The sequence below is a fragment of the Motacilla alba genome, chromosome 4 (assembly GCF_015832195.1).
Source record: "Motacilla alba alba isolate MOTALB_02 chromosome 4, Motacilla_alba_V1.0_pri, whole genome shotgun sequence".
Taxonomy (NCBI): domain Eukaryota; kingdom Metazoa; phylum Chordata; class Aves; order Passeriformes; family Motacillidae; genus Motacilla; species Motacilla alba.
In genome coordinates, this window is record NC_052019.1 from 70699374 (window position 1) to 70722183 (window position 22810).

The following is a 22810-nucleotide window of genomic DNA, read 5'->3' on the forward strand; positions in this document are numbered from 1 at the left end:
CCCCATCCCTGAAAGCGTCCAAGGCTGGGTTAGGGTGGGTTTGGAGCAACCTGGTCTAGTGGAAGGTGTCCCTGCCCATGGCAGGGGGCTGCAATGGGATGGGGTTTTAGGTCCCTTCCAACCCAGACCAGTTTGGGACTCTACAATTCTGTGCTTACTGTCTGAACTTGTTTCCTCCACCACTGCTTTCTACAGTCCATGACACCACTAACAGGCCAACGTGAGCCCCCCTTCAGCTGCTTTTCAGATGTTACCCTAACGAGCTGCAAAACTTATTTATGCCCTTTCTGCTACTATTGCAGAGGAGAAGGCATCCACCAGTGAGGCAGAGCATCTAATTCAGTCTTTCCAACTGGACACCACCTGGACTCTTTTGTTCTTTGGAACACTGGAGCCTGACAAGGCCAGTGCAACACACAGAGCTCACAGTCACTTTCCCTTTCCTGCTCTCCTGTTTTTTGACCTAACGTATTTTTAATCTTTCAAGGTAGCTGGAGGCGTTTTCTTTCGACTCAGACTCTATTATCCTAATCACTTGAGCAGAGAAACAAAGCAGGTAGCCTACCTTGCAGCCAGCTTTGGTTCACAGAGAAAGGGCAGTGTTATGTAAGATAACTGGGAAGTTACTCCACGAGACTCCTCAAAGGCAGGAAAGGCAGTTCAGAGCTCTCCTGTTGTCCAAACACCACCACCAAAAAAAAACCACTGCTCAAAAATGCAGCAGATGGAAGGGAACCTTTTTTACCTTGAGTGAAGATGACAGAAGAGAGGTGAACAGTTTTACAAGTGTGCTGCAGGTACTTAAAGCAGAGCTGTAATACAAAACTAAAAAGCGCCAAGAGGAATTGTTTGTGCTGACCTGGAATATACAGGAAAGAAAAAGAGTTTCAAAACCATCTGGAGCAGCACACTTCTATATATACATATATTTAAAAAGCATGAAAAAAAAAATATATATTAAAAAAATATAGAAGAAACCTCCTAACAGCATTTGGCAGCTCCTTAAACAGGGCTGACATGTGCAAGGCTGGAAGCACTGCCTGTTTCTCAGATGAGCAGCCTTTCAAAGGCTGCACTTACAGAAGCACATTTCCCCAAGCTGACAGAACTTGTTCAGTGCCACAGCAACAAAGCCTCATTCTTCATCTGCTCACGTGGCCGCATCCGACGGCCTCTGCTCCGACCCCGGCTGCATCAAGCAAGACAGCGGCCTGAGCTCAGGCTCTGTCGGTGGGGAGCTGCAGGCACCTCTTTTATCTCTGATCCTAACCCTGGAAGAGCACAGAAACAGCTCCTCTCCTGCAGCGCCGTGCAAACAGGATCAGCATTGACCCGCTCTGGTTCGGAACATAAAAATAAGTTATCGAGAGGACACGATTTGGCCACGGTCCATGTAAGGCTGCGCTGCACAGAACACCAGGCATCCACAGGGAGCTTGCATTTAAGGTGGTTCCTCCCCTCTCCCCAGCCATCATTAAAGAGATGACAGCGTTAGCCTAGAACAGTAAGTCACTGAGAGGATAAAAATACAGCAACGATTCCTTTACCTCCACGACAAGGAAAACGCAACAAGCACACAAGTTGCCGACTCTCTCATTCTTTAAGGAAGCAACACTGGAAACCTGCATTGTAAATTTATTACTTAAAAGAAAAAAAAACCACTTCAGTATTACACTGTCGTTTTATTTCCCTCCTGTGCAAGGAGCAGAAGGTGCAACTTGTACCCACAACAGCGAGGAGACACCGCCGAGGGCAATTCCTAAGTACCATTAGGAAGCTCTGGCTGCATCCCATCCCACAGCCTGCTGGGATTTCAGGAGGGGGGGTTTTCTGAGTTTGAGTCTCAGATATCACCACCTTTCAGTAAAGCTCAGTCCCGCAAGGAAGAAGTATACAAACCGTGGGTGTATTTGACTGTGAAAGAAACTTTGCCTGCAGTGATTCTAGGAAAAGGTTTTCCTGAAACAGGTAGAACAAATGCTGTATTCAATCCCACTAGAAAGCCCCTTGTAAGTAATTCCAGGTAAATACCCATTAAGCACTGTAAAAGCAGAGTTAAGCACTGAGCAGGAATTCCTGCATTACATGCTGAGCACCATTTATCACCCTATGCCAACAGGCAACTAGTGAGAACCTCTTACTCAAAGACACGTTTCCCATTAGCTAATTAAATTAACCTCTAAATTTAGTAGCTCATACTTGCTCTTAAACTGACCTGTTTCACCTCTGGCACTTGCTGGGGTGGGGGAAACACATCACATTATTATATACAGTCAGTCCTTGTGTGAGCAGACACCGAGCCCCAGCAGCAGAAAGCCCGTCTAGAAACGCGCGTTTGCTCCAGAATTCAACCGCTCACTGCTTGCCAGGAACCACATCAGAGTAATCCTTTAATACTCCAACCAAGTGGTCATTGTGAGTCTTAAACCGGCGTTTCTTCTGAGAAGCAGGTTTCTTCCTCCTCTGAATGGGAGCCTGAAAGAAGAAACAAACATGACTCAGAAGACCTGCGACATCTGACCTGAAGTGGGACACCGTGCTGGTCACCAGTGCTGCGACAGATGAGCTCTGCCAGAACCAGGGGTGGGCAGGGAAGGGAATTGCTGGCTCCTGGAGAAGCAGCAGCATCCAATTCCAATGCAGGCAGGGAGATGACCCCGGGAACAGAGCAGAGCCACGGTATCCCAGGCACAGCAGTAAAGCTGGCATTCTTAAGTGCAGCTACAGAAGCGGGTACGTGCCCCACACTTCTGTCCACAATCCCATCAGGACTTGAAAGCTGCTCAGCAGAAAAGTTAAACCCTCCCCACCTTCCTCCCAAAATACTACTACTCTTGATGTATTGTACAGCTTCAAGCAGAATCTTCCACTGTGGAGCTCACGGGGATTCCTGGAGTTTGCCCTCCTTTGATGCTGCTCAGATTAATTATACCGGCTCTAACAAGTCATAAAAATCACTGACTGCTGGCTGCAGCACTTGGTTTTTCCCAGTTTTTAACACTGGTCACACTCCCCCAAGCTCCACAAAGCCGCGCATAGGCTCACCAACACATTTTGGAATTAACACTGCGGGATCAGGAAGGGAGGGATTTCCTAGGAAGATCTATAATTTGTATCTCTTACTATTTTCTTTGGTCCGGTTTCTTGCATGGAAGAAATACCCTGTCGTTTCAGATACTCTTCTATCTTCTCCTCATCCATAGAATCCACAGGAATGCTCCTCCACAGCTTCTGGAATTCTGAAACGACAAACCCGGTTTTATATCCCAGTGAGCAAACCCTGGGCAAAGACCCCACAGGAAGGGAAGGAGAGAGACTTGATTTCAAACACTCAAACATTCTGGCACGTCAGTCTGTCACCGCCAGCAGGCACTCACTCAGCGCAGCCTTCACCCGCTCCAAATGCTGACACGCACTGCCAAAAACACCCAAAACCCGAAAAGATGAAACTCCAACCAACAGAACAACAACAAAACACCCTCAAGCTAAACTGCACTCGAGCATCGGGAGCACCCGGAGGCAACCTGTGCTTTTCGTGTTCATTCGCCAGGGAGTCCCTTTTTGCCGGAGATCTCTCCAGAGCTGTGTAAGGCTGTGAATGAGTTTCAGGGATCCCGATGAAGGGCAATCACTAACCATAAACGGCAGCTTCATTTACACATCCTCAGCTGCCACTGACTTGGGAGACTCGTCATCCCATCGCCTAATTTACTGAAGGTTCAAGACATTTCCTTCAGCGGCTCTGAGCTCGTTTATCACCGCAATCCGATCCACACCGTGCTCTACAGATAACAAAGTACTAAAATTCCTCTGGTGTTAAAAAGAAGAGAGGCACCTTAAAAACCACAGCAGCACGAAAACAGACAGAGACAGTAAGTCTTAATTAGAGCAGCTGCCATCTGCCTGCACACTTTCTGCCTCACGTAAAGTTTCACAGAGCCTCTGGAATGCCTTCTCCAGGCAGCGGCTGGTACGATCCTACCTCCCTTCATTCCCCAGGCAGGGAGTTAAGATACATCCTGTCAGCAGGTCTGGCTAACAAACTATAAATAAAACACGAGGCACACATAGCAAGACAAGACTAAATTTTTCCTTTTATTTCCAGATAAATTTAGTATACAGTTGTCAAAACAACCACAACCTCTGCATGCTTAAGGATCTGTCCTGTGCAGCAGGGGATGAGATGCTCCAGCGCCTGCTTGCCACAGGTATCCCGGCTCTGGGCACACTGCAACCGAATGGGAGTGTACAAAACCAGCCCGGTTCCTGCCCTTGGAACAATTCCCTACCTAAAGCACCTTGTTTTTCTATGCAAATACATGCTTCGAGTCTCGGGCGTTCCTCTGCTTCCCGCTGCCAAGAGTAAGAGACTACCCCAGCTTTTCAGGAAACAAAAGAGAGGAATTTCACCAGTGGAGAATGACAGTGTTTGTTTTTGGTAATGCAGCGGTTTTGAAGAGATCCAAAACCTGTCAAAACACCACGTTTGGTTATAGGGAGATAGCTCACAGCCTGCTTCTCACAGAGGCTATCCAGCACCCTGGGATCAGTGTGCACATCCCTTAATGCAAGGACTGACACTGCAGTCAAGACATTCTCCATCTGCTTATCCATTTTGAGGGGGTTTCCAGGCTTTCAGCATGGCTAGCGGTGCCTGCTATCAGAGATCATCCCTCACCCCATCCAGCTGCAGCAGGTGGACAAGGTTTGTCCTCTTATTTATAATATCCTGCTGCAAACAAATGTGTCTCCTCATCAGAGTTCAGAATATATGGATAAATACGCCCCGGTGCAAAAAAAAAGGGGAAGCTGAGGATAGGTGCTTAAGGTTAAACCGGTCTACATTCTTCTGGGGAACAGAAGTGAAAAATTAAACACTAGAAAATAAATGGTCAGCTCTTCAGGGATCAGCATGCACAGAAGTGCAGATCACAGTTAATATCTAACTACAGTGGTCTGCATTTCTTGTAGTGCCACGGTTATAACATCACTCCAGCTTCACATCCTCCTTTTAAACTCGGCCAAGAAATACAAATGGAACAGGCACCAAGATCCAAAACTGCAGAGCTAGAATGGACTTTACATACAGACAATTTAATCCACTAATTGGCCCCACCAGAATCACCATATCATATTCTGCAGCTCCATTTAAAAACTCCTCCGTGAATCAGGCTGCTTTCAGCACCACTGCTTTGATTGCAGTAATTGCAAAAGAAACTTCTACCCATGCTGGAGCTCCATGTAGGGCTTTAAAATACTTCACAGTCCAGGAAAGAGGGAGTCACAACAACATGGAAACACTCCCTCTTGGAACTAAAAGTACAGGATAAAGGTGGAGAAGCACTGGGAGCTGCCACCCTTCAGTGAATACGAGCTGTCTGCACTTGGTGTGCCATCTAGAAGGAAAGGGAGATCCATCCGTCACTTCATCACAAAACTGACTTGGTGTAACACCAGACAATGGGCTAAGTGCAAGGTCTGAAGAAAGAGAGCAGCTGGATGGCTGGCACTGAACCATGTACACATTACCTGTCAAGCTTTTAAGTCTCCAAGGACTATGCCCCTATCTGCCAGGGAAAGTTTAGACCTTGGGAATACACTCTCTGAATTATTGTGACATCCTCTCTGAAATATGAGAACCTGTGGGAAAAGCTGGCAATAACTACAGCTCTCAAGAAACAACCATCTGCATTTGTAGCTGTGGTACTTCTGCACCTCAGGAAATACACCCTTGACCTGACACAGGGAAAGATTTTTCCCGGTTTCCTTGAGAAGAATCTGAAGCACTGTCACCCTGGCCTTGGCTGTGTGTCTGAAGAGCAGACAACAGCGGCAGAAGGCAGCTCCTAGGGCAGGCTTCAGTACACCAGATCCATTTTTCACCAGGTCTTGCTTTCACAGGGCACAAGGAGCTCAGTGCTGGAGCAGGAGGCTGCCCACATGCTGGCCTGCTCCAGCCAGCCATGGAGAACAGGTTGGGATGTATGCATTCCTGCCGTGCCTGCAGCCATTATGATGACAGAGCACATTCAATTTGCCTGTTCCGTGCCCTGCTCGCTGCTGGGTGGTCTTGACACCATCACAGCACAGAAAAGGTGAGACACTTCTCTCAGAGCCACTAAATTATTTGATCCATCAGCCAGGATGGAAGCAAAATAGCTGCAGGAGGATAAAAAGAGAGCAAGGCCTCACCTGACCGCAGCAGCAAGCTGACAATCTCTGCAGGGCTTAGGCTGCTTTGACAAGACAGAGCCCAGAAAAAATCCCCAGGGCAGAAATCTCCCAGGAGTTTGTGGTCAAAGCCATGCAGGTGCTTTGAGCCTCACAGAGATTTGCATTTTTCACAGAGCTTTCAAGTCCTGATTCCAGTGCAGATCTTCCTGAGAAGAGGCAGAAAGCTGTGATCCCAGTACTGAGGCAAGTGTCACGAACAAATCCTAAACACAGTATCTGGCAATCTGATCACTAAAACATGTGAACTCAGAAACTGGACAGAATCAACACTACTCACAGGCTGCTTCCTCGCTCCTCCAGAGAGCTAAATTCTGGTCTTTTGAGTTCTGAGAGGAGGAAATGAGACCAGGAGCTGGTGAAAAGCCAGTTTAGATGTTTGCTGACATCTCCAGCAACATGAAGTCAAAACTCAAAACAATGAGCTCTGGCCAGCAGGAACCAACACAGAGCTAAGCAGAGGGCAGCATAACAAAGATTTTGCAGACACCTTCTCTCTCTGAAACACCCAAGGGGTAAGGATGCACAGTTACCTTGATTTTACAGCATCACGAGGTGCCTCATAGATGAAAACAATTTGCACTGACATTCCCTGAGTGATTATACTCTAACACACTTCCTTTCTGTAAATGCTTACATTTGGGGAATGAAGTCATGGGTAAATGACTGCCTGGTGACTTTGGAGAGGCTTATCCAGCACTTCTGACTGCCTCACCTGCTCTTGCAGAAAGGTTGAGATGGTTGTGGAGATAAACTGATACATCACACAGGCAATAAAATCTGCCAGAGATTAAAAACAGCTTAAAAATCCTCAATGAGCCAAGCCAAAAGCTGAGCAAAGGACAAAACCAGACGATAGCAGTGCAGAAGGGAAGAAACAACAGTCCTAACAGTCCCAGGGAACGCAGCACTGGATTTTCACCAGAAGGAAAAGGTACTTGGTGCTAAATCTGTGCTGTCCCTGGACCACCACAGGCGTAAGTCAGCACTGATCCCAAGCAGTTTTTACAGCGTTCAAATTAAGAAGCTTTGGCTATTCTCTAAAGCCCTTCAAAGGCTTAGGAAGAATTTTAAAATAATTAAGTATCTGAATTTTTCAGCAAGAAAATACTTCCTATAGTGCATTCAGCCAGGGAAGATACCATCTCTAGCAGTCAGGCAATCGAACTGGCCTTTCAGCATTCAGCACAGGGGTGAAAGCCTTGTTCACATGCAAAGTGCTTCAGCCCCAGCACGAAAAGGCATCCTTGGCTGAAGCACCTGAAATCTGGCCCTGCTTTTATAAACACTTTCAGCTCCACACCACTGACAGCAGACTAATTAGCCAGGAAGTCCAGAAGGAACACATGCAATCTGAACCTTCCTCGGCTAATCACATAAAAGGAAGAACAAAAGCCGTTCCTTACTGCTAAAACCCTCTCCAGTGCCCCTGAGATCACGATATATAGGCAGCGCTCCGTTGCTGCGATACATTGGGATTTATTTTCACAGGGGGAGAAAGAAAAGCTTGTTCAGCCATCAAGGGCAGAGGCAGGCACTGCCAGAAAGGAGTTCCTCCCACTGCTCCAGGCAGTGAGCTCCAAATTGCCCTGGCTCAGGCAGCAGTGGGGAGGACACCCGACTCATCAAGGCTATCACCCTCAGCCAACACACGCTCTGAACTGGGATGTCATCCGGCAGCACCGTGCACTGAGGAGCACAGAGACCTTATTTCTGAGGATAAACATTAAACTAGAAACATATTTTGAACTGTCATCGGCTGCCAGATCAAAGAGGCTGCCAACACTTCAAGGCTTATTTTGCAGCCTTTTTAAAAACTTCATTTTAACGTTGCCAGAGATAATGAGCTGCAGTAGCATTGCTAAGGCAGAGACGTGTCATAACTCGTCCTGTGCACAGACAATTCTGCCAGTGACTCCCTAAGAGACACCCTTCTGCTGCTCTGGAAAGAATCCTAAAGCTAAGCCGCTCGGGAAGGGTGGGTTTCCTTCGTCACAGGATAACAGGGTTGCAAAAAGGACCTGCTCCAGCTGCAGTGAGTGAGTGAAGCTACTCAGGGATGTTTCCAGCACTGTGCCATACTCAGGTGGATCACGATATTCACAAAAGAGAAAATATTCTTGCCCCCTCTCGGAACAAAGCATCAAAAGGAAAACTAAAACCAGCAGGAACAGAGCAACAACAAAACATCACTTCTGGCTGGGATGGGAAGCTGCTGCCACCTGCGGATAAAAGGAAGCAGAGCCACCTTGAACTACAAACGCTGCACGCAGGATCCCTTCAGGACACACACTGCCACTTAAATGCCTTCCTTCAGCAGGAGGCTAGGCGTTTGAAGGAGTTTTTTTAACCTTTTCCTCGCTCTGGTAGCAACAGCTTGCTCCGAAGCAATCACGGGTGTGCTACAACATGGCTTGTGTAAGAGGAGCCCGGGATTTATCCTGGCTGCCTGATGCCTCTGTCTACATCCTAACAAAATGGGCTCTGTCACGAAATTTCACAGCTAATCCTGTAGTTAATAGCAACAGAGTAGAGACCTCCCTCTGATCACTCTTTTAGTATGGTTGGGTTCCTGCTATCTGGAAAAAATTGCACAAGAAAAAACATTAGTTTAGCAACACAACTATGATACAACCAGTGGCCGAAACTTAAAAGCTCTGTCTCAAAAGTTACTGCAAGAGCACTGATTTCTAAATGTTTTGGCCATGTTCAGGCCCCCAAAAACTGTGGGCTCATGGACTGAAGAGGCACTACTACCTCAAGAGAAGGACAGGGTTCAGGGTAAACTCCTAAACATTTGGAAACCAGAAATTCCCCAGTGAATCCATTCTGCATTTTGCATACAGTTTCACTGCCCCTACCAAGAAATGACAGAAATCGTGGTTCAAAAAGAAATTCACTTCAACCTTTTGAGGTATTTTTTATATTTTAAACGCTGTAGATGTCACCTCTACTTAATCACCTTTATGAAACAAAGCTATCATTACAGAGATTATTAGTGAGTACTCTCAGTACATAACAAACAGTTAGTGATACACTAACTGTTATTTAGTGATACACTAAATCTTCAGTTGCTAAATTCTATTGGAAATAAAGATTCCCTTGGAGGTAGGCAAAGAAAGAAAGATCTTTATGCATCCTCCTGTGGTCCTGTAAGTAGAGCAGTTCAAATCGTATCAAAACTCTTTTCTTTTACCATACATAACGTGATGCTGTGTGATGCAATGGCTTTATGTGTCATGTTACAAGAACAACACATTAAAAAAAGAAAGTGTTCAGTGTCACTGAGTCATTCAAAATAAGATCTTTTGACACAGATTGTCTTCCCCTTCCTGCATTTACAGACACCTGATGTTGGCATTTATGTCCTTACTAGAGCACACCCAGATTTCTGTAATTGATTTCTGTGCATAAAATGGCACCAGAGGATTTTACCACCACTTGTGACACAGCTGAACTTGTGAAGCCCCAAATCCACTCCAGCACTGCCCCAGGTCTGTGCTCTCCTCCCAGCTGTAACCACCCTCTTTTCAAGAATTTTGCTCACATCTCATGCCTCTGTGCTTCCTCCTTCTGTTCCATTTATGGCTTCTTGCTGCATTCACCAGTAAAAGGCATACGGTTCATAAACTGGGAAAAAAAACCCAACAAAAATCTTGCACCCACAAATCATTCTTTTGGGTTTTTTGGCTTCCCCTTAAGCAGCAAATTTCATGCCATTTCATTCACAGCGAGGTGGTTTTTAGTCTCTTCTGTACCACTGCTCTTGAAGACAGCTCTTGGATTCCTGGAGTCATGTTCCAGTGCAGCCATCATAAAGCAGAGGATATTACCACTGCACTCACTCGCTGGTCTCGTTAGCCTCGTGTTAATATGATCACTCCCCTCACATCTGGACACACCTAATATTTTATTATCACCCTAAAAGACTCCTCTACCTGAAGGCTGCTGATACACAGAGGTGCTTAAGGTGAATTCAGATCAACCGTCATGGAGACCCATGTGAAACAACACCTACCTTCATCCACAGCAAAGTGACAGCTCTTGTCATTGTAGAAAAGAATTTTCTTCTTATCAGGGCGATTAACAAAGATGATCTGGTCCCCTAAAGCCTCAAAAACAAATGCAAAACAACAACTCAAAATCACTTCGTTTCCAAGGTGAAGGTCTCCAGCCCCAACAGAGCCAGACCTTGTGCTAATAAAAGCAACAACAAACTGGAGAAGCTGCGAAGTAACTGGCCATGAAACACATGAGTACACTAATAAATCAAACATGAGATTCAGAGCACTGAGGTCAAGGTGTGAAAGCTGAACTAAATGCCTGCAGTTGGAACGTGGGAGATCAAGAGTCTTTTGTGAGAAAGAGCTCTGAGATCTGTGCTGAGACATCAGGGCAAATCTGAACATAAAGGATGAAACACAGAAAAGGCCACGATACCAGATCTGCTGGAATGGCTTCTGAGTTACCAAAAGAACAGAAACAGCTCATGAGAAAGCCCTTAGTGTCTCTCTTCCCTATGAGAAGTGAAGAGCTGAGCTGCAGACACATGTTCCTCACCTTTATGGCTTTCTGTGCATTGGGCAGCCCTTCCTCAATGTCTTCCAGAAGGATTCCTCCCAGCCCTCGCTGGTCGTGTTTGTCCAAGAGCCTGAGCAGAGCCTTTTTGTCTTTCAAGTTGTACTTGGGTTTGAAGGCATACTTCCCATCCACAACTTCTATTTTCGGGTTGTTGACTAGAGCCTGTAAGAGGGACAGAAATTTCAAACCTTGAAACAGTGCAGACACTTACTACTTTTTTTCCTGGTGTGCTTTTGAGCACATGAACCACACGTTGCAGCTGCCAGGCTGGAGCTTTGAGTTTAAACAGATTCTAAATCCTTGCATCCCAGATCCACTAGCCTAGGCATAACTCACCACGACGCAGAGCACCTCTAAGACAGAAGGGACCTAACTGTGGTGCTGAAGGGTATTTGTTTACCTCTTCCCATCTGGCAAAAGCTCAGTGATAATTTTATATACGCTTCTTGGAGGGGCTCTTCCATGCCATTCTGATATTCTGGATCATTATGGAAGAAGCCTGAAGCTAGCTTTTGGAAGACTTCAGCAAAGTCAAGCTTCCCTCACAACCAACACTGGCAGAGCAGAGGTTTCTGCTCCCCAGAATATTAGTGCTGCCAGCAAGGAATGATACAGCCTGACTTAGGAGCTTCTTCAAGGAGGGATTACGTATTTAATAAGTTAACAAATGTGTGTAATTCAGGTTGATCAGAATTCCTTAATGAAGATCTGAACACGTGTTATCTTTACCTCGCTCATTAACCATTGCTTCTGCTTGAGTCCAATATCCAAATGCTGTGTTTCATCCAATATCTCCTCCAGGGTCAATGGATGTGTGTCACCACGCTGGTGCCGCGTCTGCAAAAGCAAACAGGATCTCTTACAGCTCTGTACTCACTTTATTCAGCAACTCAATCAACAAAAAGTAACTGAGACTGGCACCAAATTACACCTTATTTTGATCACTAGCCCATGAATCCCCAAACCTGACGGCATCTTGAAATTCCTGCAAATAAACCCCATTATCTTGGTTGTAGACTGACCTGGGGTAATCTGGATTTCAGTTGTGGAACAATATGCTGACAATTTCATTTACTGACAGCACTTTGAATTTAATGAGGAGTTTCTTGAAATTCTCACTCTTGCAGTAAAAGAATTTCAGAGGTTGAAACATTCAGCATTTTCTAGCCACAGGACAAGAAACAATGAATTATTTAAAACCAGTATTATTTTACACCAAAACACCATACCTTCATATAATTCACTATTTTAGCAAGGACTCCAAACTTGTAGCCGGAGCCTCCTGAAAGGGCTTTCAAGTTAAATGATCCATTGCTGTGATCTACAAAGAAAGAAAACAAACAATTAGAGGGTGCTTTGAGAGCTTCCTGTTGGCTCTGAGCTCCATCACGTTCTCCCTCTACTTCCAGCAGCTTTTGAATCGACAGCTGTGGACAAAAACAGGAGTGGCAGAAGCAGCCACCCCCAGGTGAGTCCTTGCACACATCTTGATCCAGACCCAGGGACTCAGAGGACACAGCTCGGGAACACTTCTGAGCAGAACTCCACAAATAAAAAGTTAAGAAAGCAGCAAGTGACTGCAGAGTTACTGGCACGAGAAACACGTCTAATTTGGTGGCTTAACATCCCATAATCATTTACACTACATGAAGCCACGCTAAAATAATGCATGGCATTTGCTCCACCAATACTTTCCTGCTGCTGAGATGGGGGCACAAAGCTTCCCTTCTTCCCCAAAGGCACTCAATGGTTACACAGCAGGTAAAGGAAGGCTGTGATTTTTAAAAGAAATATTATTGTTTCAAGTAGCTCTAGTGGAGAATTTATTAAACAGAGCCATACAAATGCAAACAAATTCAACCTGGTGTGTTTCATCACCGGAACAACAACTCAGAGCCCCCTTGCTGTCAACTCCGGCTGTCTTTATCATGAGGTTTGCCATCATTTTGTTTCAAAAGTTCTTGCGAGGTTGTTAATGACCACTTCATTACCGTCAGCTCTTAGCACAGCACATTAAACACAAATATCCACGAACCACTATCACAAGCCACAGGCTCATTACCAGCACAACATTGCTCAAACCTAACGGCAACAGTTCTCTGGAATTTCAGCTACTCCAGAAAGAGAACACCATCTCTTTGTCACCGTGGGGATTGTTTAATCCTCTGGTGATTTTCTAAGCACATCTGACAGGACAACAGTTATCTCAGAGATACGGAGCTCCTGTTGTTTCTGTGGAAAAATCAGTGAAGCAAGAGAAAAGAACAGAATCGTGAAGCTGTCACATGACGTCGTCTTAAAGGCTTTACAGAGCACAACAATTCTAAAATTAACATAGAAATATCAGTGTAACTCCAGCTACAGAAGAATAATTTATTCTGGTTACTAAATTAAAAGAAGAAAAATCAAAAGCCAGCTCCCCCTGAAGATGTGGCCCGTAGGGATTTTCCCTTACAGGGTTCCCTTTCAAGATTAAAAATTGATGTCTATGTAGGACATTTTATAAATAAATAGAAAAATAATAGATGTAATGAGAGCTCTGAAATGACCAAAATAAATGCAGAGGTACAACAAACAGTTAAGACAACTTATCACGTTTTTGTTCTGTCAGGTTTGAATTGAATCAGGAAGATTATCTGGTTTAATCTGCCCGCTTGCAGCCTGCTACAGTCCACGACAAGAGAATCTAACAGCACGGTGAGGCTGGCAATCTGCAGATATTAACACTGCAAACGTCACGCTTTGACGGCTGATCCCGGCACAAAGCAGAGCGGGTCGTGGCTGATGAGAGCGCTCCCCCACTAACGAGCTCATCCCATCCCAAAAAACAAGAACAGGGAGGCGTTTGCTTCTCATTCCAGACAGCAAGAGCCACATTTATGAATGATTTACTCCTGGGGTTGAGGGCTCGATGCAAATGAGCACAAAGGAAGTTGTCAGCAGCATCGTGCTCTGGCCAATGGAAGGAAAGCTCCATCTTAGCTGTGCCATAGGCTGCACTAAAAAAAGGGACCAGAACGGCGCTCTCTCAGCATCCTTTCGCACAAGAGGTAGGTGTGTATCATTTTATAACATTCTCTGAGGTTTATCTTGATTACTGAAAGCAAATATGCCTGTAAGCTGAGAACCTGTAAAAGCTTCTTGGAATCAGAATGATTTTTTCTCTAGGCTGAGCAGGGCTGATCCTGCCGCTGAACGCGGAGGAGCTTGTCTTGCACGATCAGACAGGCACTTTCACCATCTGTGCACTAATGGAAAATTGATGACCACTCCATCTTAGAGCAGAGCTAACACAACAAGCCAAGATTCAGTAAACAAAATGGATTTCGTCCTTACAGGGGAGGTGGCTGCTTTCCTGCAGCCTCACGTTCCTGCTGATTGATTCTATGTGTTTTCACAGAAATGACAGCGAAAGGGTTTTCCTTAAAACAAAGACAGCTCCAGCTGAAATGTGAGCAGCGCTACCTCCCAGGGGGTATCCCCTAAATTAGGCTGCCTGAAAGAGATCTGTGTGTGTGGTGGAGAAACCTGTTCTAGAAACGTGGTATACACTGGGTAGGGAGAAAATCCCTCTGCCTGCTGTTACCTTTGGAAACACTGGAGCAGCCATCGTTTCAAGGCAAACAGCCGGGTTAGAATGCACCTGAGATTTGTAAATGCTCAGGGCTTTCTTAAACAGGGCTTCCTCAGAGCTGCATTAAAAGGATTTTCTGCCAGTCATTTCCCTCTGCTCCATGAACATGATTTCAAATAGAGCTGCTCCTCTGCAGTGCCCAAAGATGCTAATGCTTTTAAATTAAAACCTAGTGCATTAAATATTTACCTCATTCCATTTTGGATATGTACAACTGCTGACTTGATTGCAAATCAGACTAGCTGATGATACCAATCTGACCTGTGCTGTTACAAAATAAGTAAAATTGCAAGAAACCAGCCCATTTTTGACAGCTTTCAAAGACACGAACCTCATTAGTGCTGTTTTAATTCTGAACAGTCAGCTACAGCTACCTCAGCCTTGTACTTCAATAATTAGAAAAGAGGAGCTGATCTTTATCTGCCCCTCCCGGTTCAAACCTAAGGAGATCACCATCCTCCTCCTCAAGGAGCACTAAATTCCACCTCCTGGCACGAAGACAAACATCTCTCCACTGTGCAAACCGCTGCCCTACTGGTGGCTGTGGAGGGGGGAGGGAACGGCTGCCCTGATGGAGCCTGTGGAGCAGGAAGGGGCTGGCTGTGGAGTGGGGAGGGAATGGCTGCCCTGATGGAGCCTGTGGAGCCTGTAGAGTGGGAAGGGAATGGCTATGGAGTGGGGAGGGAATGGCTGTCCTGATGGAGCCTGTGGAGCAGGAAGGGAATGGCTGTGGAGTGGGAAGGGGCTGGCTGTGGAGTGGGAAGAGAATGGCTGCCCTGATGGAGCTTGTGGAGCGGGGAGGGAATGGCTGTGGAGTGGGAAGGGAATGGCTGCCCTGACAGAGCCTATGGGGTGGGAAGGGAATGGCTGTGGAGTGGGGAGGGAATGGCTGTGGAGTGGGGAGGGAATGGCTGTGGAGTGGGGAGGGAATGGCTGTGGAGCGGGGAGGGAATGGCTGCTGCACTGTTGCCTGACCCCGCTGTGCCCAAGGTGCTCCTCTCCTCTTGGGAACAGAGCTACTGCCTTGGCAGAGAGCTGTGCTGGCCAAGGGTCCGGGCTACACTGTGCAGATCTGACCAATCCCTCCAGCGGCCACAGATCTTGATCACTTTGAGCAATATAAATGAAAAAACCCCACCAAAAATGACTGAATTTCACATCACAGAAACAGTCTGGTTTCGTGCCTGGTGTTTACAGAGAGAGCAAACTTACGTGTAACAGATTCCAACAAAACCCTCAGTCCTAGAAATCGGTTTACAAAGTTCAAAACAAAACTCCTTTCTTTCCCAAAGGTATCCTCTTGCCATTTAAAATAAACAATTAAATCCTGCTTATTTTAATTACTCCTCAAAGGGGACTCCAAATCCTTTCATTCAGCTCCCCCCTCGCTCTCTGTATCACGGATTATTTTGAAATAAGTCTTGAAGCCACCCCTTCAAAAACCCTCATGACTTTTAGCCCCGTAACAGGTTGGCTGAGTTTCCTTCCAACACCGCGACCAAATCAAGCCACTCTCTTGAAGCCAGGACCTGACTCAAGGCAGGAGTATTTTTAGCTTGGATTTGCTCTGTAAACTTTTGTTTAAGGAAAAAAAAAAAAAAAACCACCAACAATTTAATTAATCCCATCCATCTCCGTCATACACTGTATATTCAATTACTAATTTGTGTACTCAGTTCCAGATTTAACAGAGGAAACAGTAAGTTACTGCAACTGCTCCAGTAAATGTCTGGCTGGAACGCTAATGCCAGGGACCTTCCCAACCACAAAGCTCTGTCGTTTCAATCTAAATCCACTGAAGAGAAAAGGATAAAGGACAAAATGTATAATATTAGGACAATAAAAATAAGACATAGATCACAGGCTGCTTTGGCAGCATGATCCTGGTTTTCACCATATCCTTTTCTTTAATAATTTCACAGAAATAAGGGCAGGTGCTCAGACTGTTTTAGTAGACACCATCACCACCACCATGTTCCACCTAAAAACTCCTTGCTGTTTCCTCAAGGAAATATGGAGACCTGACTTGATCTCCTCCTCCCACACCCAGTTCTAAATTGCCTGAGGGATTCAAAGGTTATTACGACATCCTACAGCCACAGCAGATAACCAGAAGTTACTGCAGCTCCTAGGAGAAATTTATTGCATTAGACTGCTGAGCAAAGGCAGATTTGCTGGAGTCAATTTCTTGCTTCATCTCCCCACCACAGAGCAGCCTCTTCCTCTGCTGGGTGCCAACCAGGCTTAGGCAGAGGTGAAAATGAGAAGTAAGAGCTCCTCAGAAAGGGTTGGGTTTTCCTTGTTATCCACCCCAATGACTACAACACCGCAAACAAGATTTCCAAACACTCCCAGTGCCACCTGGGCAGCCAAGTTTCTCCAGCACAAACTACTCAGCAGTGGAAGAGCAGGGCAAGGAACAGGAAATCCGCCCTCCTGAAGTCCAGAGGGTTTTGCAGGGGAACAAGTCTGTGCTGACAGGCAATTCCAAAATAATAATGCCTTTCACACCACAAGGCTGACGATGGACAGGTGGTTGAAACCACTGCACATCTTGAAAATCTAGTTTGTAAGCTTTCTGTTTTTGCATCTAACTGCAATAAAGCAGCAAAGCTCCCTCATTCCTGAATCACGTACACCACATGACACCTGCACGAATCAGGCAAAATAAAATGTTCCAGGTCTGTCACAAACTTACACACCTGGAGCGCGATATTTCAGTGAGCAAACATGAGGATGCAACAATCCAAGCTTCTAGAAACTTTGAGCACTTAGTCCGAGTTGAAGTAGCTCCAATTTGTGATAAACACCACAGCGTGTCCTTGATTGACAGAGTCCTCAACAGCTTTGTTTTTGTGTTTCAGCTCCCCAATCTGTGCCAGTGAGCAGACTCAGACAGCTCCTCAAGAATGGCAACCCTCAACAGCACCCACTGGAATGAGACTACTACATCCATCTCCCAGTATCTGGGCTTCCAAGTGCAAAAAATTTACCCTTTCCATGACAACTGGAACACTGCCTGCTTTGTCATCCTGATCATATTCATCTTCACTGTCGTTTCTCTGGTGGTGCTGGCTTTCCTGTACGAACTGCTGGACTGCTGCTGCTGCGTGAAAAACAAAACTGTGAAGGACTTGGAGAACGAGCCCAACCCCGTCAGAGCAATGCTGAACAGCTTCAGGAAGCGGGACACAGAGGTGGTGTAGGGAGCGCTGAGCGCCCGCACTTGGAGAACTTGGTGTGACACCTGGAATGAAGCCTCCTCTAGCTTACAAACGAGCAAGTCGTGTGCTTTTTTTCTTTTGGACTTAAATATCCACGGTGGCAATTTTATCTCTGGATGTGAGCTGGAATAATGGGCAAAGGCTTTCCAAGTGCTTAGCAGAAAGACAATCTCCTGCAGTGTTATGGGAGGGAAAAAGATGGCTGTTTTTTGATGAACTTTTGCTGTTTCTATTGAGTGACTAGCATAGAATTTTGTCTACCTGACAGAACAAATGCTGTCCAACATGCATAAAACTCTGTTGCTTAACTGAAGAAAACATTTATAAAATGTCCAACAGTCTGATCACATTCAGTGCAAAGACAGCAGTGTTGCCCCACCGAGTGAACCACACAGGGACAGGACAGACAGACAAGGGGTAAGAAAAAAGTTGGGGCAGGAGGGTTGAATGGCAGGAGACCCTTCAGGCACGAGAGGATTGGGTGCGTTCTAGCCTTTGGCAGCACTTTTTATTATGGGTTTCTTGCTTTTAGAAGAGAGGGTGGTGGGAGGAAGACTAAGCCAACAAGAAATGTATCCTCAAAATGGTCTTTTCTAGTCGTCCTGAGGGTAGTTTGACCCCTCCTCCCCCCACTTCTCCAGTTCCAGGGAGCTGTTCTCCCCTTACTTCAAATGCAGTCTGGCCAACAATTGGTGGGTGTTGACACCTGCATAACCCACTACCTTCAGAATATCTGACCCTTTCCAAAAATCCCGCTGGAAATGAACAGGGACGAACGATTCTGTGCCCCAAGGCTGCTGCTTCTGCGGCAACCACAACATCACAGGGAGTGGGACACGCTGGATCTATCATGCCTATCCCAGACTTTGAAAGCCAAACTGGAACTGGTGGAGCTCTTGCCAAGAACACAGGGAGATGGGCCACAGACCTCGCACACTGAAGAGGGGGATGGCACCCAGCCCAGGTGCAGCTTCCAGCGCTTCGCACAAGAGAACCTCACTTGACTTCTCTCACTTGACTTCATCTGCCTGCTGACACATCCCAGAGTTCACACTCACCCCTTCCTCACGTCCTGGCCACAGAACTCTCACACCTCTGGCTCACCAGCCCTTGGTGGCTGTGCTGTGCCGGTCATTTTTAAAACCATTCAAGATTTGCAGTTACAAGTGACAACTGTAATAACAGGGTCCAACAGTGCAGCCATCAGTAACTCCTGGCAAGCCCTTCACCCTCCTGAGCCCCCACAGAAATGTCCCAGAGCAAAGCTACATGTGGGACAAGTTATTTAACTGTATTAACTCCAGAAAACACTCCTGCCACGAAGGAAACAAAACCCACCTAAAGGGCCACAGCCACAAGGGACCTCACAGTCCATCCATGTCTGAAAAACCTTGGTGCTATGGGCAGTACCTATAACGATCTCTTTTTTGACATATATCCAATCCCCCTCGCAGGTTGAACACGACTAAGCTCCAGAAGATCTGGACTCAGTGGAAGACTTGCTAATTGACACGCGCTGCTCCTGGCTGGTGAGATGGAGTCACAAGACACCCCGGGCAGGATGAACTAGCACAGCTAGTGCAGAGATTCCCCTGGAGAAGCAAACTCCCTCCTGCAGTCACAAATCCCCAGAGACACACTTCTTACAGCCAAGTCTGGCAGAGAACGCTTCAAGCTCAAAATGGAAAGCACAACTGATGGAAGCCAATGCCCTGAGTACAAGATCATTCAGGACTCACTCTGAGATGGATGATGAAGATAACGGCAGTGGTGATCAGGATGACACGCCACCTTCTGCTCTGTGACAGCATCAGACTGGGAAGCCCTGCTCGAGAGGCCAGAGTAGCCATCAGGATGCACTGAATTAAATCCTGTCTCTCTCCTAGAAGGAAAGGCTCTGGACACTTGCAGCATTCCCACAAAACGCCCATCACGCTGCACACAAGAGGGCACTGTGTGAAGCACGCCAGCCTCTGCTGCTCTGGCAATGCCTTGGAGAAGCACATGGAATGACATACGCTGGGACTCATCCCAGCTTTTCATTTCACAGGTCTGCAGAGGGGAATGGGTGCGGGCACAAGGAGCAGAAGGCAACGGTGTCCCCTTGCACAGAACCAGAGAAGACTCAGGATGATTCTTTCCCACAAAACAGCCCCTGAAGATTCCGGCTCTTGACGGCTGCCGGCAGACACCACTGAGACAAAGGTCTTAAGACAAAGACCATGGCCGCAATTTACTATTGATTAATAAAATAAAACAAACAGATTGATCCATCTCATTTATTTTCTAGTTCCTGTTCTGACCTGAGTAAACCAGCTTTGAATTTTTTCAAATAACTGGTTGAAACAATGACAGTAGTGCCTGTATAATAATCCCTGTAGGAGCAGTGGGAAGCTTACAGCCAGACTTCACAGACAGGCCAGCTTCAGCTGTGCAGTCTTCTGAAGGTTAGCATGGTCTCCCATAGCTCTCCTCCCCCAAAAAGTTTCAAGGGCAGGCTCTCTGAGGCACAGAACCACAGTGAGGGAGGCACTACACGCCCAGGGACTATCAGTGCCAGCACACAAACACTGTGACTCCCTTCATCACCTCTGTGGCCACTGCAAAACCAAAGTGGGACTGACCACCCTAGCTTTTGTCTCTTTGGGACGGTGGGACAGGGGTTCCCCAACATCACCTTTTTACTCCACCTCCTGTCTCTGACACCCACACATCCTGACAGGCACCAGCCAGTCTGGCAAGGGAAATAAAAACCAGGGTTTGAGGCAGTGGATTTTGATTCTGCAGCACAAAAAGTGTTGCAGAAAGCCTGGAACCTCCCTGGTACTGCCTGGAATGCAGCCAGCAGCATAAAATATCGAGTTTATCTCCTCAGAGCCACATCGGGTCCCTGTTTGTGTAAGTGAATTGTCTGACAGCCACAAAAGCACTTAAAGAAACCCTCAGCCCACGGAAACCACAGAAACAAAATGAAACTTTCTTTATCTGCTCAAATCCTCCAGATGAGGCTCACATTTGTACCCCCTGCCCTCTTCCTGAGTCCCCATCCCTTCTTCCCAGCAAACCCTGCTCACCCCAGTGACGCAGCCTAGGATATTCCACGCAGAACTTTGTTTTATTTAGAGTGTGTAAAAAAGGGATGGATGGAAACCCGGCCTCCCTTGATTTATTTCAGAATGTCTGGCTGATACTTTATTTGGTGCCTGAGAAGCTGCAGCCACATACCCAAATTCCCAACTCTTCCCCTGGGACAGAAGATGCTTCCCTCCTCCCAAGCTCCCTGACGTTTTCCTCTGTTGTTTTGAGCTCTATTGTTTCTCCTGGAGTTTAGGAGAGAGCCACGTGTGGTATTATTCAAAATACGAGTGTGGCCTGAGCTTGCACAACAGGGTATTCTGTGGTTTAGTAACTCATGGCATTTGCTCTGACCTTTAAAGAGCGCTTGAGAACTGCCACTGCTTCGGGAGCAAATCCTCTCCCCGGCGCTGCACTCTCCACACACTCCCACTATTTTTGGTGCTGCTTTATTAATTGTTTATTTGATCCTAGGAGACTCATTATCACTGCCACCAACCCAGGGAAATGCCCCAGCTCCTCGGTAAAGCAGGCAGAAACCCGTGGAATGCCTGGTGCTCACGAGCAAAGCTTAGCTCCCAGGTGAAACGAGGACAGCTGCTAATTACAACACGCAGACCAAACAAGATACACCTGGCAAAAGCCCTAAAACAAAATCCCCAAACAAGACACACCTGGCAAAACCCATCTCAGGTACGAACACCCTCCAACTTAAGAGTTACCTGAATGTTTTAGGTGCTCTCTTGCCAGCAATAATCATGGAACAGCTTGGGAAGGAAGGGAGCCTAAAGCTCATCCAGGTCTAACCCCCTACCACGGGGACACGTTCCACTAGACCAGGTTGCTCCAGGCCCTACCCAACACGGCAAACACAGAGAAAATGAATGGCACTGCCTGTCCAGCAAGCATTGAAACTCACAGTTCCCAAAAGCACATCCGAAGCAGTTTCACATCAATAATTTTGGCAGCAGAGACTCCTCCAACAGAGCAACAGCAAAGGAGCCACGGGGATGAGGCTTAACACACATGCACAGCAGGGAATGGGTTTTTCACACCGTACCAGGGATTTTCTTAAGAGAAGTGGCGATTGAAAAGAAAGAATGACAACAGCCACCGGCAAAACTCGCAGACACAGCGTTATTCACAATAATGAACCACAGCTTAAAGGCAAACAGCAGGAAACACCAAGCGGCTGCCGGACAGGAGACCTGCACCCACCTGTGGTTTGCTTGGAGCTGGAGGAGCCCCCTTGTTCTACCTTGGCCTTCTTCTTCTTGGAAGCAGAGGAGTCGGAGGAGAGCGCTGGGCGCTTCTCTACGGCCGGCGTGGAGAGGGCTCGCTTTTTGAACAGCTCCCGCTCCCTCAGCAAGCTGGGGTCCATGATTCTGCCGAGGGGAAAAGGCGAGAAAAACGCGTCGGCGCCACCGAGCTACTCAGGAGCAGAAGCAAGGGCTGAGCACGGCATATGCCGAGCCCGATGGGGTCCCAGCACCGAGCCCAACTCTCAGCCCCACACAGGACACGCCAAGAGCCCCGCTCCGGGCCTGGCAGGGCTGTCCCAGCGCCCCGTGAGCTGCGGCAGGATTGCTGCTCCCCACATCCCTGGGGAGCGATTTATTCCTTGCGTGCTCCTCCTTATCCCCAATACAGACTTAAACAACACACTAAAGGCGTCAGCGCGCCACCGGCACCTTAAGGAGCGTGAAGGGGAATGCCGAACAGGGACAGGAGAGCCCTGCACCGGCTTGACGAGGCACCTCACGGCCACCAGCAGGACGGAACAAAGTGGCAGCGCGGCGGGCGGGCGACCGGAAACCACCGGCCGGGGGATGCCGGCGCCTCGCCGCCCCTATCCCCGCGCACGGAGCGGGGCGGCCGCTCCCGTGCGCCGCTCTCCGCTCCCGTCCCGGTGGCGATGCCGGGGGTGCCCCCGTCCCCTCAGGGCGGCCCGCGCCCGCTCACCCGCGCGCCGCCGCCGCCTAGCGAGCCATGCCGCTCCCGGCAGCCCCCGCGCCGCCGCCCCGCCCCGGAAGCGGCGCCATGGCAACGCGGCCTGGCCCGCCCG

The 22810-nt window shown here is 47.4% G+C and overlaps 2 protein-coding genes across 5 annotated transcripts; one reads left to right on the forward strand and one right to left on the reverse strand.

Annotated features, from left to right (window-relative positions):
• Window positions 1-1615: 1615 nt before the first annotated feature.
• On the reverse strand, window positions 1616-22766 carry GTF2E2 (general transcription factor IIE subunit 2). 2 transcript variants are annotated; one of them, XM_038135452.1, is made up of 8 exons: window positions 22708-22766; window positions 21964-22130; window positions 12042-12133; window positions 11542-11649; window positions 10792-10974; window positions 10250-10343; window positions 3124-3239; window positions 1616-2475 (listed from the first exon to the last, which is right to left on the reverse strand). In XM_038135452.1, the coding sequence occupies exons 2-8, from the start codon at window positions 22124-22126 to the stop codon at window positions 2356-2358; spliced, it is 876 nt and encodes a 291-aa protein (XP_037991380.1). In that variant the 5' UTR covers window positions 22127-22130; window positions 22708-22766; the 3' UTR covers window positions 1616-2355. The 2 variants fall into 2 exon arrangements, with proteins under 2 accessions (XP_037991380.1, XP_037991381.1); XM_038135453.1 differs by lacking the exon at window positions 22708-22766 and adding an exon at window positions 22437-22691.
• SMIM18 (small integral membrane protein 18) lies at window positions 12146-19948 on the forward strand. Of its 3 annotated transcripts, XR_005256753.1 has the most exons (3): window positions 12149-13862; window positions 17311-18087; window positions 19125-19948. XR_005256753.1 is itself a non-coding variant. In XM_038135457.1 (2 exons), the coding sequence occupies exon 2, from the start codon at window positions 17356-17358 to the stop codon at window positions 17650-17652; it is 297 nt and encodes a 98-aa protein (XP_037991385.1). In that variant the 5' UTR covers window positions 12146-13866; window positions 17311-17355; the 3' UTR covers window positions 17653-19948. The 3 variants fall into 3 exon arrangements, 2 of the variants coding, with proteins under 2 accessions (XP_037991385.1, XP_037991384.1); XM_038135457.1 differs by having other exon boundaries at window positions 12146-13866; window positions 17311-19948; XM_038135456.1 differs by having other exon boundaries at window positions 17311-19948.
• Window positions 22767-22810: the final 44 nt, after the last annotated feature.